The following is a 19,238-nucleotide window of genomic DNA, read 5'->3' as shown; positions in this document are numbered from 1 at the left end:
AAGTGCTGTGATAGAAGTCTTACATACGGCGCCAGGAACCCTATCTGGGGCAGTTAGATAAGGTTTTAGTCATGGAAATTTAAAAAGAAAACATTTTGAGTATTTGGAAATTTCACTACATTTCAAAATTTATTGTATGTTGGCTAGAACCCTAGTGTATTGGATTTTAATGTGCTTAGTCATTGTGTACTATCTAAATTGTGTTTTAAAATTCTGGAACATATTTTAAAGTTATCCATATGGGTTTATGCTTTTATGAATTGTGAACAAGCTGAAAAAAATTTTTATGAGTTGGGTAAAAAATCTGCATTGCAAAAGGTCTTTCTGTCGAAAATCACCATCCCAAATCACACCGTCCCAAATCACATGTGAGTTCTTAGAATCCTGCACTCAGAATTCTAGAATAATGCATTCAATATAGTCCTTTGTGATGCAAATCAAGTTCTGTTCATGAAAACTTCTTCATTTCTATAGCGATCCATACGTCTAGATTCTTTTCTTTTCTTTCTCTCTTTTACCTTTTCCTTCTAACCTTTCTACATTTCTTCATTCTTTCCTGCCTTCCTCTCTTCCTCCTTCCCTTCCTTCTCTGCTCCTTCTTTCTTTCCTTCCTTCTTTTCCTTCCTTCCTTCCTTCATTTCTTCCTTTCTTCCTTTTCAGGGATTTGGAGGGAGCTATATCCCTGACTCATGTCTGCATTAATTTTTATAGGATTTACTGTCTAGGAAGTAAATCTGGGGCAATAAATCATTTCTTTGGGATTATTTGAGGATAAACATGTGCAAAAGAACTAATGTAGAGATTATGGATTACTTATATTCAATGTGGTGCCAGAAAGTGGGGCCATGGACATAGTAAAGAGATGAATTTGCTGTGTGCAATTCCAGTTTTTTTTTTAATATAAATTTTTATTTTGATCATAATGGCTTACATATTGTTGACAATAATATTTTAGGTACATATTTACATAAAATCAGGGGGGATTCCCATCGCCAAATTGTCATCCCTACGCCTCCGTTTCTATCCTACCTCCCTTTTCCTTTTCCCTCACCCCAGGGCGGCTAGAATATGTGGTCCCCTCTGTATCTAACCCACTACTTAGTAGTCTTGCACCTGTTTGGTCCTGATGCCTCCCTTATTTCCCCCTCTATCTGGAGTCAGGACTAGCTAGTTCAAGTTGTGTGGTTTTGTTTGAAGGAGAAAAAAGCAATAAACTGGGGTAAGAGTCTAATACCCCGAAAATGGGCGGAGTCCTTCTAAAGGCTCTCATCATCACTCTGGGAGATGGAGAAAAAGTAGGTGAAACACTCCACTAGTACCAAAAGAAGTGTCAAATATCCAGTGAGGGCTCCAGCTATTTCGATAAGCACCACACAGAGCAGACAAAACAAACAAACAAACAAGTAGAAAAAAAAATAAAACAAAAACAGACAAACAAAAATCACGCCATGGTCTTGAATTAAGAAACATGGCATAGCACATAACGAAAGAGAAGAAAGGAAGAGAAAAAAAAATAAAAAAAATAAGTATAATTGGGGACTACACTTTCAATAATCACACCCAAACAGAGAAATCGACCAAAATAGATTGGTAAATCAAAAATAATAATAACAATAATAAATGAAGGTACTATATATATTTATATCAAAAAAATAACCAAGGTTTTGTGCTTTTTGTATTTTTGTTTTTTTCCCTCCTGCACTGGCACAGTAAATATTGGGGTCATTCGAAAAAGAATTCACTTGGCCTAAGAGATATGGGATTTCTCCGTCCTTGGAGCATACTGTCATGGGATCAACTCTAGACATTGCTCAGGATCCTTTACTTTCCCGGTGGTGTTTTTTTTTTTTTTTTTTTTTCTTTCTTTTTTTTTTTTCCTTTGGTGTGTGGAAGACTTCTGCTCTGTGTTTAGAGGTCTCAGTATCTGTACAGATCCTGAGGTGGGACTTATGATGAAGTCAGTCTTTGTGGTTCTAGAGGTTCTGTTACCTCAGTGTCATTTTAACCCATCTTCTGTGGTTGATGATCTTGGTCTTTGCACTGAGCCTAGGGTGGCACCTAGGATAGCGTCTTTCTTTGTGCTCCCAAAAGCCCCATTCCGTTACAATTGTCTCTGCCGGATCTTTGGGGCTGGGGATCATGATTCTTGTGCAGGTCATAGTTCAAACCCTAAACTAGGGCTTATTTATTGGTCCCAAGATGTATACAGTCTGGTCGTGAATCAAGCAGCCAGTCATCTGTAAATCCCGATCTTGGGTTTTTGTCCTACCAAAGGGAGCCAAGACTTCTGGTTTTGTCTTGTCGTTAGTTGGTAAGGTAGGCTAATCTGCTCTAAGGTCAAAATGATCGCATTTTCCCCGTTGTCAGGATATCATGTTAGAGGTGGGCCTTGTTGTTGGTCTCGTCGTATTAAGGCCGTCCTGGATGGAGTTTGTTTCCTGCAGCTGTTTGTCCTTCTAATCTATTACCTGCTATATTGATTCTGATCAGTCCTTTTAAATCTGTGCACATCTCTGCAAGTTTACTAGTCAAAGTAACTAAAAGCCTTCTTTGGAGTCCTATAACAGTGTTACTGTCTACCAACATTCTATCTGGATACAGAGAGAAAATACTAGAAGAGAAAGAGTGATCTCAGCATGGAATCTAATAACTTAATGCCTTTAATGTAAGCCTTGTGTCGTCAAATAGGCCTTGTACCTAGGACAAACTCTTTAAAACCTAAGCAGATAATGACCTTGCAAAAAGCAAAAAAGGATAAATAAGCTCTGATGCTGATATCTCAATATCCCACCCCAATTCTACCTTTCTCTGCTGAAGTCCAGATCAGAACATATAGCAGTATACTGACCTTCATTTTTCTTCTGATTGTCTCACAAACACCTCCAATGAAATATGTTTACAACTAACATTGCTTTGTACCAAGGATGTTATTGCTTATGTTTTTCATTCAGGTGAATAGCAATGGCATATACCTCAGTTGCACAGGCTAGAAATATGAAAGTTATGTTGGCTTTTTTCTCTTCTCCCACACCCCACTGTCCTATTTATTTCAAGTTACTTATAATTCAGTTCACATGTCATAATTAATTTACTTATTCCAGTTTCTGCTGATACCTCTCCATATTCTGAATGGTCTGCTACCTTCTGCCTTGATTTCTAGACTCTTGTCCTTTGGGTTGCACACCAGTAGGCTCACTTACCCCCATTCCAGAGTGTGCCAAGTAACTTCCTGAAATGTGAATTAAATGTTCACTTCTAGACTACTCTTTTTTACAATAACTCTGTATCCCTTTTTGTCTTGTGAAAACTTCACGTTTGTAGAACTGGCCTCCTTTTATTGGTGGGAGGGCACCCCTGAGGCACTCAAGGGTTACTCCTGGCTTTGCATTCAGAAATCTCCCCTGGCAGGCTCGGGGGACCATATGGGATGCCAGGGATCAAAGCTGGATCTGTCCCGGGTTGGCAGCATGCAAGGCAAACACCCTACTGCTGTGTTATCACTCCAGCCCCAGAACTGGCCTCTTTGAGTGTTTCCATTTGGTGAGTTATTACCTCAAAAAAAATTTTTTTTTCTCCCTTCTCTGCTGAGAACTAGGGTCTTTCCTGACATTTTGGTAGAATTCTCAGGCACCCAGATCATTTTTATTATTAAAAGCCTACCGAGCCTAAGCAGTAGTACAACAGATCAAGCATTTGCCATACACAAGTCGACATGGCTTTGATTCTCAGCATCAAAAAATAGTGGAAACCAACTAAGTCTGAGACAAACAGATCACAGTTTGAACTCATTTGGCAAAAAAGGGTATTGGATTATGTCCTGGAATATCTCCTTTGGTTCCAGTGAAATGTCAAGCTTTTCTCAAATCAGCTGACCCTGTGGGTATGGCACATATTAAGAGTCATGGGTACAGACCCTGTCTTGTTTGTGTGTGAACCCGATGCATATCATTGTCTGACATTCTGCACACCTCCAGGGTATGTGTACACTTGATGGTTCCCTGGTCTGTGCTGTGGGCAAACATGACTGATTGCTCTCGAATGAGTATCTGTTAATTCCCTAATCAGGAGCTCATTGTTTCTAGAGATGAGCCAGACAGAATCAAACAGGAGAGAAGTCATCAGAGGTGGAAAACTTTTTTTTTCTGCCAAGGGCCCTTTAGATGTTTACAACACTGACTGTGGACCATTAGAGGCTGATCAACTGCAAGCAGCAGACAAGAAGCACAAGTGTCTATCACATCATAAATCATACATCAGAACCAGACCAGGCCTTCTAAGGCCCACAGTTGGACATTCCCCACCCCTAGTCAAGAATATAAATCAATGAGAGATTTAATTGCTTGCAAGATTGAGACCAAATTGCAAGGATTTGGGGGTGTGAGATATGAAAATAGTATTGATCAGAGCACTTATTTTTCTGGTTTTCATAGTTTTCAGGCTCAGTCTGACAGCTGACCATGGTTCCAATTTTGAGTAGGCTGAGGGAAAACTTCAGGGCTACCCTAGAAGAAAAGAAAATTGCTGCCACACAGTGGAATATTTAGGGGTGACATGCAAGTGCTTTCAAATTTCCATGAACTTTCACCATCAACCATGGCTGCTATATTTCAATAGACTGTTCTAGATGTGTAAAACTTTTATTCCTCCCACTAAGGATCTGAGAGCATTGATGATTGCAAGAAAGGGACATTGTCATGTCTATGTTGCTGCTTGGGGTCTGGCTTGAAAAGCAGACCCCATCATCACTACAAGAGCAATAAGACATTATGGCTTCCCTTAGCCCCTTTGTTTTTTTGGGTTTTTTTAGGGTTTTTTTTTTTTTTTTTAGCAAGAAAACAATGAGTGTCTGGAGCCTTATTTGTTGAGGTATAAAAAGGCATGTCTGCAGAAGGATCCTAAGAATGAGGACAAAGGGAAGATGAAGTTAATTAGAAGCAAATGATGATGGAATTAATGAGCTCTTTAAAAAACAATTAGAAGAGGGTTGGTTATGACTCAGGTAGTAGAGCTCATGCCTGGCATATGTGAGAGCACCGCAAATGTGGCCCTGTTGCACCCCAAGCCTAGAACCATCAGGTCTGCACCTGTGACTAGGCCTGGCTGAGAGTGGTCACCTTACCACCCGCAATGGGCACTGCGGAAAGGTATGGCCCGGGTGAAAAAAGATAACTTGAAAAAAAGCCTGGTTATTTAAAGGAGGCAATCAAATTGGATGCATTCACCTGTAGCTTACCTTCATGCTACTCTAAGAGTGCCCTTTCCTAAGGGAAAAGTGGGTACTTCTGGCCTGTTTAGTACAATCTAGTTGGGCACATTTCCCAGGATCATGTGTGTGCACATATTTCCATGTCCCCAAAGGACATAAAAATGAAGATTATAAAAAAATTGCAAGAGAAAAAAATGAATGAAATAAAGTAAGGTTGGGTGCAGCAGAAACCTCAGTGGATGCCTATGAGGTCCCTGTATGAGATGGGTGAAGAAAAGTGTGCCATATTTATTTTACTTCCTTGGCATCTAGAGTAGTGCCAGGTGCTTAAAAACTCTTTTAAATATGTCAGACTGAATTAAATTGAGGGGGCCACAGAGAGAATGGAGAGGCAAGACAAAAAGGGCAGACCCAGTCTTCTTTTCCTACGCAGGAGGAAATGAAGGCCTCCTGGGTTCTTAGAATCAGTAAGATTCATTGTCCCACTTGCAGCCCAGATCTCTTAATGCTAGAAAAGTTTCCACAGCCATGCAAGCATCCAGCCCAAGCCCTGCCTCCTCTCAAGCTCAGGTGAAAAGCCCAGAGCTCACCATCTGAACAAGCAATCTGGGTTTGTAGCAGCCACCAGATGCTACTCATCCTTGTCAGACAGAAAATAAGATATGTGACCTATAGCTGCCACAAATCACCATGGTCAGGTTGTCCAGAGTATTACAGACTGTTCTTTCCTTCTTGAAAAAAGCAACCTAGACAGGGAAAACCCATTAGGACGTCTTTGCTGAACTTCTGCCTCATTCATCCTCTTATTACGTCCCTGCAGTGAGAAGGCAGCTAAGCTTACTTTGTGTGTTATTTAGGGTGGGGGACAGTCACTGTGGCTCACAGGACATGATGACACATACACAGACTTGAGCCCTTAAAATGTTCAGAGGCTGGTTTTATCTGTCAATCCTGTTACTCTTGATTAGATCCAATTTTTGTCTTCTCCATTCCCCAGGCATTTTGTGAGATATCTGTCATGAATTTAGACTGTCTTTGTAACCGTCAATCTAAAGAGGAAAAAATTGAGATATCATCTCTACTCGACCTTCAACAGACTATTACAGTGAAGCAGCGACAGTGATGGTCTCATTACCTTAGTGGATATTTAAACTGAGAGTTTCCACATTTGTTCAACCTTTAGTTACGTGTTCACTGTGATAAAAGTCCCAGTATTGCTCATTGTTTTAATTCTCAGGTCTATTAAGATGGCTGAATGAGAATTTGTAGCTGATGATGATTGGGATTGGGGGGGGGGTCTATTTAGAAATCATTTAGAAATGATTTCTAATAAACTTACCCACCCAAGTTTAAAGTTTGAGTCTCCTGAAAAAATTAATTAAAGTGATTCCAAGAAGTCGGGGCCAGAGAGATGGCGCTAGAGGTAAGGTCTTGCAAGCACTAGCCTAGGATGGACTGTGGTTGGATCCCCTGGCATCCCATATGGTCCCCCCAAGCCAGGGGTGATTTCTGAGTTCATAGCCAGAAGTAACCCCTGAGAGTCAAACAGGTGTGGCCCCAAAAAAAAACAAAAATAAAAAAATTCAGTTATTCCAAGAAGTCAACAAGAGATCTTGGTTTCCCTCTTAGGTCTCCTTTAGTCACTTAAAAAATATTTTCTAGTTAATTTTTTTAAGTTCTTTGAAGATAGTTTCAAAGAGAGCAAATTCGTTGTGTCTCTAAAACTCAGCTTCCTCTCCTTGTAGAGAAACTTTGCTGATCTCCTGACATTAGCTCCTGACATGAAGCCAAAATGTGTGTTCTGACCTGTCAGTACTCTCATGTGGGCCTGCTTGAGCTGTTTAAACAAACATCTGGAATTGCTTTCCCGCCTGAGAGAGGGCCTATGGCACCCTCTAGCGACAAAGTTTTGTCAGGATGCCTTTTGACAATACATTGAAAGATGAACTCGTTAATAGCGTCACACCAGGCAAACAGAAACAACTTGACCTGTGTTGGATGGTCATTCTAACACCCTCAATCTTGGATCTCATCTCTTCTTTGACAGTTATGTGTTCACATGTATAAAGTACCAGTCTGGTGGTGATCTCAATCTATGCTGTCCTGGTCTCAAGCAAGAATAATGATTGCTAGCTACTTCTCTTTCTACACCGCACTATGGAATTACTCTGAGGATTAAAATAAAGTAATGTGAAAAATAAATAAGCGAATGTATTAAGTTAACACAGGAAGTGCTCCCGGAGAATAATCAGTGTGCACCTGTTAAGTGTTCTTGAAGGGGGTGACTCAACATTTTTCTTACATTGAATGAAAGATATTATTGGTCAGACGGAATTCAGATTATCAAAATAACTAGAGGGGATAGTGTGATATTAAATCAACCTTTTAATAATTTTATAAAGTCTTGAGTTAAATGTTTTTCAGTAACAATAAATGTTATGCTACACACTCAGCCTAATTTCAATGTATCTTTGATCAACTGTTTATATCCATCATCCAGCATTTCTAACTAACAAATGGGGTTTGGCTTTAACCCATGTGAGGTGAGAATTGAATAGAAATCACATTAGGATAGCAGCAATATTGAGTCACCTGAACGCACTTTTCTTGGCTTCATCTAGTATGTTAACTTCATACAAGTTTGATAAGTGTTGGTCCAAACAAAACTAATTCCTTGTCTTAAGTTTCAACATGGCAGAACAGAGTGGGGTTCTCTGAGCAGTGCCTCTGTGGGTCTCTTCTTTCATAGTTTCCCAAGATGTTCTCTACAGGCTGTGGGATACAGTTGAAAGAGTTTCCATCATGCAGTGCACTCACATCTGAGCAACACCACTGAGGTCTTGCAGGTGAGCCTATGGGCACAGAGCCACTGTGGCTTTGTGAGTGTATGCCTGGTCTCTCTGCTCCTTCACACACCTTTGTCTCTTCACACACACCATAGTTTCCAGGCAGGCCTGTCCTTCTTACCTGTGCCCATCACTGTTCCATAGCTGCATGACTGTGGGCAAGTCATTTGTTTGACTTTGAGTCCTTCATTTCTGATAAACAACATCAACTTCAGAGGTTTGCCCTGGAGATGACATGAATTGATGCCGAAAGATATGACACATACTCTAGTATTTATTTGTGTTCCTTGAATGGCAATGGTTGCTGATTAATATTATAAGTTTATAAGTAGCAATATTTTTAAATAATAAAAAGCTTTGAAGCAAACAGATTGAAAATTTTTATGTTAGATGTGCTCCCCCATGGCCTCTCCTAGAGCTGAGCACTGAACATAGGGACTTATACATGCAAGGGCAATTGCTCTACTACTGGCCTGCATCACTGGCCCTAAATGTGCTTATTTTATAGTTGAACACAATTGCTTTACATCTAAATACTAGGGCTATCCCACTTGCTTATCTACAAGTCAATAAGTTAATGTCATACCTGCCTTTATTCTCAGCCAGTCCTTAGGCCAAATCTTGAAGTCAAAGTAATGAGTAGGGAAGTTAAAACCAACCCATGATTCCTAAAGGCCAGACGTCAGCCTGTGTCCTTGCTCTGGCTATTTCTCTGAACTAGGTTTACCTAGAGATCTTCCTTAACTGCGTGCTTATCCACCCTCTACCACAGGGTGGCGCTATAAAGCGACTTAATGCAGGTCCTAGTTTGCTTCAGATTACAAAATCCATTTCCTCTCCACAAAAAAAGAATGATTTAAATCAGCCAGTTTCAAGGGGAGGAAAATTAGGAATTTTTTTCCTGTTGCTTTTTATTTGGGGTGCACAGCTGGCAGTGGTCAGGGCTTACTCCTGGCTCTAGCTCAGGGATCACTCCTTGACCTTCTTGGGTAACCCTATGGGGTCTTAGGGATTGAACCCAGGTCAGCCTCTTGTAAGACACACCCTCTTCCCCCTTAATATCTTCTGTTTTGGGGCCACACCCGGCTTAGCAGTTACCGCCAGCTCTGCCCTCAGAAATTATCCCTGGCAAGCTCTGAGAACCATTTGGGTTGTCAAGGATTGAATCTGGGTTGGCCATTTGCAAAGCAAGTGCCCTACTAACTGTGCTATCGCTATTGCCCCTCTGTTCCCCCTTTTTGAACCACTTATCCTTTCTGCTTATAGTTCCTGAAGTCAGTACCATGAGGCTTTTGTCATCACTTCTTGATAGAAATGAGCAGAAGGAAGGGCACAGAATTTTGCCACTAATCTTCAACCAGACATCACTACTTCTAGAAGGCATTAGAAGGCACTAAGATGAATACAAATTTCAGAGTATGTTAAGGACAAAATAACCAATGAAGAGGAAATCATGGGGAACATAGGGGCAGGAGAGAATTCAGCTAAAACTTGTAGGAAATTGGGGGATGCATCCTGAAATCAGAGAGTAGATGTGCCTCTTTGCAAGCAGCCAAGCATAGTTCCTGAGCCTCACAAGGAGTGATCCCTAAATGCAGAGTCAGAAGTAAGTCTGAGCACTGTCAGATGTGGCCCAAAAACAAAAAAATTCTTTGTATAAATATGTACAGTATACACATTTATGTGAAAACACACTTATGTATATGTATATATACATATACACATGCAAATATGTCATGTGTACTTGTAATATTACATATTATGTCATGTAAGACTATAAATATCTGCCAGTACATGCATTTTCTACATCTTCAATAATAGGAGAACAATATAACATGTTAATATTTTTGAAATACAAGCTAACCCTAAAATTCAACCTTTTCTTGTTATTCTGAGGGCAGTCTATTTTCTGAAGAAAAATGGAGGGTAAATGTCAGATGGCTGAGTCACAAAATACTGAAAAGGTTAAGGCAAAAGGAAAGTATTACAGATGGTTTTTTAGCCTGATCCATGACAATTAACAAACTTTTTGCTTTGAGATTGTTCGATGTCTTAGGTAACATACCTAGGGAGTACTGTGACTTATGTAAATATGTAATGTCCTGAATAGGCATAATTCTCTTTGCCATTGAATAATCGTTTATACAGTATACCATTTTTATACCTTTGAGAAGCATGTATAAATACCATTATGATCCACTGATACAGGATAAGCTCACTGTCAAATGTTACTAATTATAAAAATGTCTATCAGATAGTTGATCAGTGTCTCTTGTTCTTTGCTCAGTTTCTGGCAAAAATTTCTGCAAATGATTCTGAAGTGAAGCCTTTTTTGGTTTTAAAATCGGTGGGTTTTTTATCACATTTTCTCTGGAGAAATGTTAAAGCATCTGTGGAAGTTTTATGTCTATAGCTATAAACAGAGTAATGCAGCAGTGTAAGCAATCATTCTCAGGATTTAAGAAAACATGTGTTTGCCTTAATTATGCACATGTCTTTCAGAGTTCCTGGTGTATTTTCCACCTTAGCTAGTTAACATAGAAATTTGAGGACTCAAATCAAAAGTCATTGGTTTTCCACAATAACAGATGTTGAACTAACAAATGCAACCCCAGTTGCATTCCTGCCCAGTCTTTTGCTCAGTTGGAAAGCTAATGAGCTAATTCCCTGAGTCAATAATGCTCATCCTTTGTGAGTCCACCTGTGCACCCTACATTAAAAGGTATTTCAAGCACTATTGGGGTGATCTGGGTAATCCTGACAAGGCACCACAAGGCCCAAGCAGCACAACATCTGGACCCTTGCATTAAATTGCCAGCCTGGTTGGCTGAGAGTCACTAGGAATTGCCCCAGGTCCCCAAGCACCACTTGGGACCTGTCCCTTCCTTCACATTTTAAAAAGGGCACAGGCTACATATAAAGGAACTCCTGTTTCAACCTTTAGCATGACCGCAGAACCATCTAGCATGCCTATTATGGAAAACAATGACTATGGAGGGATTCAGAAATCAGGGACACTGTATCCACTTAGCAGGATTGAAAGGACACACTGAAAACAGGGCTCTTGCCTCACATGTGTGTATACATGTATATCACTTCCTCAGCCTAATGTTTTCCATTGGTCCTACCATTTAAGAAGCTAGGAACACACATTGGGTAGGTGAGTCTGCTCACTTTGAAAGTACTGCCATGTAAGTCATTGTAATAGAAAGTTTGGGTTTTTTTTTATTACTCACATGACATGACAATAAGACTTTATCATATTGGATTATGAACCCAGTGGACAGATAGAACCCAAATAAAGTCACCTTGGTTGCTCTTAGTCAATCTGTCCTCCACACAGAGATATGCCATTGCACTTAGCACCCTTTCCTCAATCCCAGCTCTTCTTCTATATGACTGAAAGTAGTGATTACAAATATTGAGAGTTATTTTGTCAGGCAATCCCAACTCTTGATGTCATTTACACTACCTCCATCTTTCAGCATATTTATACAAGATAAACTTATTTTTAATTATATATATGTATATATTCTTTTATATCCTTTAATTACTTTATGTATATATGCATATATAGTGATTCTTCCCAATCTAAACACTCTATCACAGCTTTCTGGATTAATGCTCTGCTCTAATCTGTGAAACTTTGAATTTTTAAATATCACCAATTTTTCCCACCAAAAATTGAAATGCAAGCTCTCAAAGATAGGAGAAGACTTAAACATGGTTTGTCAAGAGCACATTAAGGCCTCTAACATGAGATAGGCCAAAGTTTATTTCTGGTTCTGATCCTTTATATGAAGGTTACTCAATCCTTAATTCTCATTTAAGTCTATATTCTCATCCTAAAATAAAGATAACAGCAGTATGTATCGGAGACAGCTGTAAATGTTGAGTTAGATCAAATTAGATAATGTATAGGGAGCATTTATCCCATCCATTTTTCTTCTTGGTGAAAGTTTTTTGGGGTGAGAAGATCATTTCCTATTCCTCATAATACCTGGCAAAGTTTTAAGTAGAGAGTAAATCTTGGTCATTGACTTCATATGTCTAATAAAATTATGATGAGTTTATGCAATCAAAGTAGCAAGAACAAGGCATTGGTAAACAGCTTCTTCAATTTGGTGGTGTTGGAGTCATCAGAAGGAATAGGCAAGACTTGGCCACAAAGGTGTCTGGCATCTACAAATACCAGTTAGCTGTATATTCTAATTTGATTAGTAAAGTTTTTTTGATTTGAATGAATTTAAGTTGGAACAAAGACAGATTTTTTCTGGTACCTTTGTTTGTATCTTGAGAGTGAAGTTAAAAGTTCAAATTTGAAACTTCCCTTTATCAAATTTATATCACTGATTATTGACTGTCCTTGGATGTTCAGCTCAATCTTTATTCTTCTCATTTGGTTAGTTTAGCTCTGGTCTGGTATCAGTAAGTAACAACTTCTTGGTGAATGCTCACTAATGCAAATTTGTGTTTTATGTATTTTTAGAGGACAAAATATACTAAGTAACATATCAGTACCTTCAAGTTTCTTCAATGATTTTTTTTACCCTTTTCAAAGTTGATGCCAAATGTGGAACTTCCCTTGGGAAAAAAAAAGAAACCTTAGAAGTGGCACAAAATTGTGCTATAATTGAATCAAATAACCAGAGTTGTTTATGACTTTAAAAGGTTGTAATAAAATACTCTTAATGTCAGTCATGGTAAAAAAAATAGCATAAAGAGATTTTTTAGTATAGCTCTCTTCAAAAGGAAGTAGGACAAGTCAGCATCACATGTATTGTACATGCAGAAGATATACACACTGTTATACTCACCGATCAACCATATTCATTATTTATATAGAGAGTATACATTTTCAATGTCAGTGTAGTATCTTTAAAGAGGTATATTAGAAATAATACTATTTTGTATTATTAAAAGTTTTTAAATGTAGGTACATGAGTAAATAGCATTTTCTAAATGACCATCTCGTTTTTTATTTTGGTTTTTAGTCTTTGGACCACACTGGGCAGTGCTCTGTGTTTAAGGATCACTCCTTGGTGGGGGAAGCTTGGGGACCCGGTAGGAATCAGAACCACATCAGTCGTATACAAATCAAGCATCTTAACACTGTATTATCACTCAAGCACAGCCGTGGAGTAGTTTTTTTCCTTCTGAATTTCAGTACTGGATACTGCCATTCAACAGAATATTTCTAGCTAGCTAGAAAGTGTTTTAAATGACCAGAGGAAAGGAAAGAAGGGTAAAATAAGGGAGAAATAAGAAGAGGTGAACAGGAGAAAACAAGCAGGGTGTGGAGAACAGATTCTAGGGTACATGGGTGGTGTAGATATCTAAATCTCAGAACCAACAACACTTAGCAGAATGAGACTCAAACAGCAATCAAACTGAAAGATTTGTCTGCCAAGGAGGCAAGAGAGAGAAAACGGAGTCATTGGAGGAGGTAAGTGGGCAGTAATGGTTGGAGTAATCCTGAAACTCAATAATTTTGTACATCATAGTGCCTTAATTTAAAAAAAAAAAATTGGAAAAAAGAAATGACCTGACAGTAGTGGGTGGGATTCAGTAGTGGGAGAGAATGGAGTGTCTGCCCCCCTACTATAGTGTCCCAGGCACAAACTATATGGTAGTCACAATGGCACAACACCAGTGAAAACAGGTAGGAAACACACATCAAATAATTGAGCCTGATTTTCATCATAATCCATAACTTGAACAATAGAATTTTAATCACAAATTTACACACTAGAGCTCTGGGTACCCAAGTCACCTTTAAACTTTTTCTTGCTTAAAATATGGTCACATTGGCACTTTTTAAAAAAAGGTCAAAAAAATAATATGGTTTCTGGCAACTAAATGTAAAATCTTAGGAAAGTCTTTGCATCATCTCTTGATTTCCTCTGGGTTTGCTTCCACTGAGAGTTTCTCCCCAAGTTTCCTAATAAGTTCTGCTAAATCTTCTGAATTCTGAGTTTTTTCTTCAAGGAGTTCATAGCGGAGACTTGAGATGTCCTGTTTAATTTCCTTTAGTTCCCCTTTGGTAAAACAGGAATGGTAAGAAGTCAAACACAAATGTATAATACAAAGAAAAACGAGTGATCATGGGTAGATCAAAATCACTCATAGTTCCATACTCACCTGTAGTTTAGATTTTATCAAAAGAAATAACTTCCTAAGGAAGAAATTTCTATTTTTCTTAGCTGAATTGTTGCCAGACACTGCAGGGGTTTGGGCCAGTGCTCCTTTCTTCCCTGACCCATTTCCTTCTTCATTCAATCTCCCCACACAAACAGTAGTAGCTTATCTAGCAAACAGGCATCTCTCCACAACTCATTTCCCCCAGAATTTTATGGTACTGATAGTCTCGCGTGTCTTTTTCTCCCTTTTTCATGTCCCTCTCTTCATCTCCTCTCTCTCTTTCTCTCTCTCTGTCTCTGTCTCTCTGTCTGTCTCTGTCTCTGTCTGTCTCTGTCTCTGTCTGTCTCTGTGTCTCTGTCTCTCTCTCAGTCTGTCTGTCTGTCTGTCTGTCTGTCTCTCCTCCCCCCCCCCCCCCGCTTCAAGCCTCATGTCCTAGCACTTGTACATTAAGGGGATGAACTGTCCTTGATTTAAACTCACCTTCATTTACTTCATCACTCTCCTTGTCTATCTGGGCTTTCAGTACATATCTTTTAATGAGTCTCTTCATTATTTTCTAAGGAGAGAAAGAATAAAATTATTTCAATTTTTGTTCATGACAGCTGTCTCATTCGAAATAGGTTTCTGAGACTATTTTCCTTTAGAGGTGATGGTGGTTGTTAAAGGTTATTATGATTTACCTAATAGAAAATAGATACTATCTCCAAAGCTTTCTTTAAACAATTTTCACAGTACCTAAGCTAATGACCCAAAAGTTAACTCCTGTGAAAAGAACGCTTTCAGAGCAAAGAGCATACTTATATTCACCTGTAGGAGATTCATCAAAAATACTCTTAATTTCTAAATGTAGTGTTGGGATTTAAGGTAAACTCTATTTTCTCTGCTTCTTTGTAAGGATCACTTTTTTAAAATAATGAATATATATGCTAAGCCCTATGATAACAAAACTTTATCTATTTTATTTATCTCCAATACTTAAAAGGAGATGATACATAGCCATTGCTACACAAATAATTGTTGAAATTAAAATGTAGTTATTAAGATTTAAAGAATTGCATGGTTTGAGATTCTAAATATTACAAAATTACTAACTTGTTTTTTTTACATGTATGCTTACCTGATATTGCCTTGGAGGATTATTGAAACTATTTAACTGGAAATCTTCTGAACTTCTTGTACTTGACTGTTTACTGTGCCCAAGCTGTAAGTTGAATATAATTAGAAACTGGTTTTATTTTTAAATAACATTTATTAGTTATACATATAAACCTATGGTCATGTGTATATATACATATTAAATCCATCTACATAGGTAATAACATTGTATTTAATTTATACCATTTAAATACCACAGTATTTAATTAAAAAATTAACTTAATTTTCTTAGTATATTATCTTTGAAGAGAGATAATGAGTTCTTTAGTTGTGTTTAGCCTCTTAATGACTATTAGTTGTCTGAGGAATCTTGTGATACAGGAAGAGGCAATCCAGTTGGAGAAGTAATGGTGGTGAGCTTGAAAGTTCACTGATAAGGAATTAAAAATATGAACTTCAGTATGAGGGATCAAAAATATGCAGTATGATGGTCTGATGAGTTTCCCAAAAATAACAGTGGGGTAAGGCTTTGTTATGGAACAAAATTTGAGTGCCAAAAATGCACAAAGAATTAAAATGATCCATTAAAAAGTTTTAAAACTTAGATGTCACAGGGAAACTTAAGTCATGACTATCTTTAAAGAAAGATTTCAAAATTTTCAACCCCCCAGAAACAATTCACCCCAAACATGCAAATCGGGGGCTGCTCTGCTTTTCTCTTATTCTTATAAGTTATCTTATAAAGCCATCTTTGGTTTTAGGATATACATTCAACTATTTTTAGTCATCTTCTTTGAATGGTATGTTAATACTTTTTAAAGGATCAATTTAAGTCTTTGTTATTGATCTGTTAAGCCAAATACCTTATTCAAAAAGAGTTTCCCAAATGGGATTCTATACAGATCCTAAAATCTAAGTAGATAAATTTGTGCATATAACTAATCAACTGTGAATTCATTTGAATTATTTTATGAGACTGAAAAATGAATGTGTTCTAAGTGTGAAGTATGACTTTGCATGCAAATATGTTTTTCAGGAAAGTTTTGAATTTATTTCTAGCCAGAGCGATAGAACAGTGATAGGGTGTTTGCCTTGCACATGGCCAACACAGGACAGACCCCAGTTTGATCCCCCAGCATCCCAAATGGTCCCCTGAGCCTGCCAGGAGCAATTTCTGAGCACAGAGCCAGGAGTAGCCCCTGAGCACCACGGTGTGGCCCCCCAAAAAATTTCTAATACATAATAGGCACTTGATAAGTATTTGTTAAAATTTGAATGAGCAGGCCTAAAACTATATTATTGTAGATTGTACTTGAATTTAATGTAGCTGACATCAGTTCAATCTTTGGATTCCCAACCTCCACCAACAGTGAATCCTAACTCAGAGCCAGGAAAAAGTAAACCGTGAGTACTTTGGGGTATTACCCAAATTACTTGCCTTTATTTTATTTATTTATTTAGTGGTTTGGGGCCACACCCAGTGACACTCAGGGGTTACATAATAGGCACTTGATAAGTATTTGTTAAAATTTGAATGAGCAGTGCTCGCTTCGGCAGCACATATACTAAAATTGGAACGATACAGAGAAGATTAGCATGGCCCCTGCGCAAGGATGACACGCAAATTCGTGAAGCGTTCCATATTTTTTAAAAAAAAAAAAAAAAATTTGAATGAGCAGGCCTAAAACTATATTATTGTAGATTGTACTTGAATTTAATGTAGCTGACATCAGTTCAATCTTTGGATTCCCAACCTCCACCAACAGTGAATCCTAACTCAGAGCCAGGAAAAAGTAAACCGTGAGTACTTTGGGGTATTACCCAAATTACTTGCCTTTATTTTATTTATTTATTTAGGGGTTTGGGGCCACACCCAGTGACACTCAGGGGTTACTCCTGGCTATGCGCTCAGAAATCGTTCCTGGCTCGGGGGACCATATGGGGGTCGAACTGCAGTCCTCCTAGGCTAGCGCGGGCAAGACAGACGCCTTACTGCTTGCCCCATCCCTCTGGCCCCCTTTATTTATTTATTTATTTTTTGAACAAGAGGAAAATAGACATTTGTGCTTTGTCAGTTGTCAGTCCTGAGCCCAGGGTTCAGTACTAGCCTCCATACGTTGCCTGTTTATCTATTCTCCTCTGTATTTTGGATAATTTAGACACAATTTTAATTTACTACGTTTTTGAGCAACTATACAGAAAATAAAAGTATTTGCCTTTGAAAGATAGTAGCCTTTTAATCAAAAAGTTTGTAGAAACATTTTAATTCCACTGAACTTTTATTCTAAATTTATGTTATCACATGTATCACATATTACAAAAGTATTTTATTTCTAAGAAATTATAAAAATCAATATACTATTCATTTCTAATTTATTGTTTTTTATACCAAGTAGCAAAAAGAGCCACTTATCTATAAGAGTTTTGTATTTTATAACTTGGCAGTCAGAACTGATACAATCACAGACTTTGCAGCAAAGTGGATAAGCCTAGAACATATTATGTTAAATGAAGTAAGCCAGAAGATGAAAGACAAACACAGAATGATAGCACTATTCTGAAGGACCTGGAACATACACCTTATATACAACTAATACTCAACAATCAAATAAAAGGTTTTAACAGGGTAGAAACTCCAAACACTGTAACAGTCAACATATACCAGAGAGCAGTGCCCAAAACACATGAAAGAGGAACAACACAAACTCTTGACTACACATTATACCACAAAGAAACCAGCAACAGCAGAAACAGCATCATAGAGAGAACAGGTATGTAATCAGCCTTCTACTACAAAGGCCCATAAAAATCCCTTAAGGATCTTATACAGGATTACAGGTAAAGAATACCATGGGAAATCACTGAATCCAACGGAAGCATTTCATAACAATTTGTTTTAATACCTTAATCTTACTATATTTAAAATAACCTTTCAGCTTTTCTGTCCATAGGCATTGTTGGACACAAAGGGTGGACACACTAAGATGGCATCTCGGGGCTCAGTCACACGAGATTCCATACCCAGCTTGCACTATGAGAATGTCCTGATAAAACTCTTTAACATACCCTTTATCTCTAGGTTATACCTTCTTTTAGGACCTGAAACATGTGACCAGCCAGACCACCGAAGCAGCAACTGTGACCTACAGACTTATACTACAGGCCCTACTCATCGAACACAGTCAAGTAAGCTAGCCTTCCCTAGATCTTTTCTCCTCTCTTCTCACTACTTTTTTTTCTTTTTTCTCCTTTTCTTTTTATTTTCTTTTTTCTCCTCTCCTGCCCCATCCAAATATTCTCCCCCTTCCCCCCTTTGGAAATCCAACTATCCCTTCACCCCTCAATCCCATCCAGATTTCCCACCTTATTAAAACTCTTCACCCTCAGTTCTTAATCCATTAGGCATCAAGACTGACATCCTACCCCAACGAACCAGCACCCAGCACCCAAGTGAAGGGACAACCAATCAAAGCCACACCTCGTCCCCTGCAAGAAAAGGCAACCAACTCCCCTACTGACTCATGCTGCACGGTCCTCCTTTGTTGGGGACTGTGACTTGTTTGAGGCCATTTTGCTGTTCTTTCTGCCATAATCCAGCCTTTCACCTAAAGGCTACATGCAGTCTTGCTGTAAGTTCTTGGGCCAAAGAGAAAGGAAAATGCAGCTGCAGGAGATAATTAATCTTGTAGCCCGGAGGAGAGCAACACGGCCCAGTACCATTCCCAGAAATGAGGCCTTACTCCCTTATCCATATCCCTGAGTTAACAAGGCAGTTATTATGTGTATATGTTACATTGTCTGTACAAAATTATTTCTGTAAGAACATTGCCCCCACCTTATATCTGTTAAAAGTTTAGAAATGCAGCTAGAAGGTCACAAGAAATTTCCATGGAAACAGCACGTTCATCATGACTTGCAGGTAATCCTGCCTCCTAGCCCACTGCCCATTT

General features: G+C 38.5%; 2 protein-coding genes and 1 non-coding gene across 4 annotated transcripts in view; 1 reads left to right on the top strand and 2 right to left on the bottom strand.

Annotated features, from left to right (window-relative positions):
* The window catches only part of TMEM123 (transmembrane protein 123), a 639,759-nt gene that overhangs the window by 99,092 nt on the left and 521,429 nt on the right, over nucleotides 1-19,238 (bottom strand). The window lies entirely within an intron of this gene.
* Nucleotides 13,778-19,238, bottom strand: part of TRPC6 (transient receptor potential cation channel subfamily C member 6) — a 73,930-nt gene continuing 68,469 nt past the window's right edge. Inside the window, exons 11-13 of the mRNA XM_049778551.1 lie at nucleotides 15,311-15,394; nucleotides 14,674-14,749; nucleotides 13,778-14,090 (exon numbers count right to left, since the gene is read on the bottom strand). Coding sequence (XP_049634508.1) covers nucleotides 13,939-14,090; nucleotides 14,674-14,749; nucleotides 15,311-15,394 — 312 coding nt within the window. The 3' untranslated portion in view covers nucleotides 13,778-13,938. The remainder of the gene's footprint in view (nucleotides 14,091-14,673; nucleotides 14,750-15,310; nucleotides 15,395-19,238) is intronic.
* LOC126016864 (U6 spliceosomal RNA) lies at nucleotides 16,830-16,936 on the top strand. The gene has a single exon (XR_007498550.1). It is a non-coding gene; the product is annotated as a U6 spliceosomal RNA (small nuclear RNA).

This window comes from Suncus etruscus, chromosome 8 (assembly GCF_024139225.1).
Source record: "Suncus etruscus isolate mSunEtr1 chromosome 8, mSunEtr1.pri.cur, whole genome shotgun sequence".
In the NCBI taxonomy this organism is placed as follows: Eukaryota; Metazoa; Chordata; class Mammalia; order Eulipotyphla; family Soricidae; genus Suncus; species Suncus etruscus.
The sequence above is the reverse complement of the archived record's forward strand: the minus strand, read 5'-3'. Positions and strand labels throughout refer to the sequence as shown.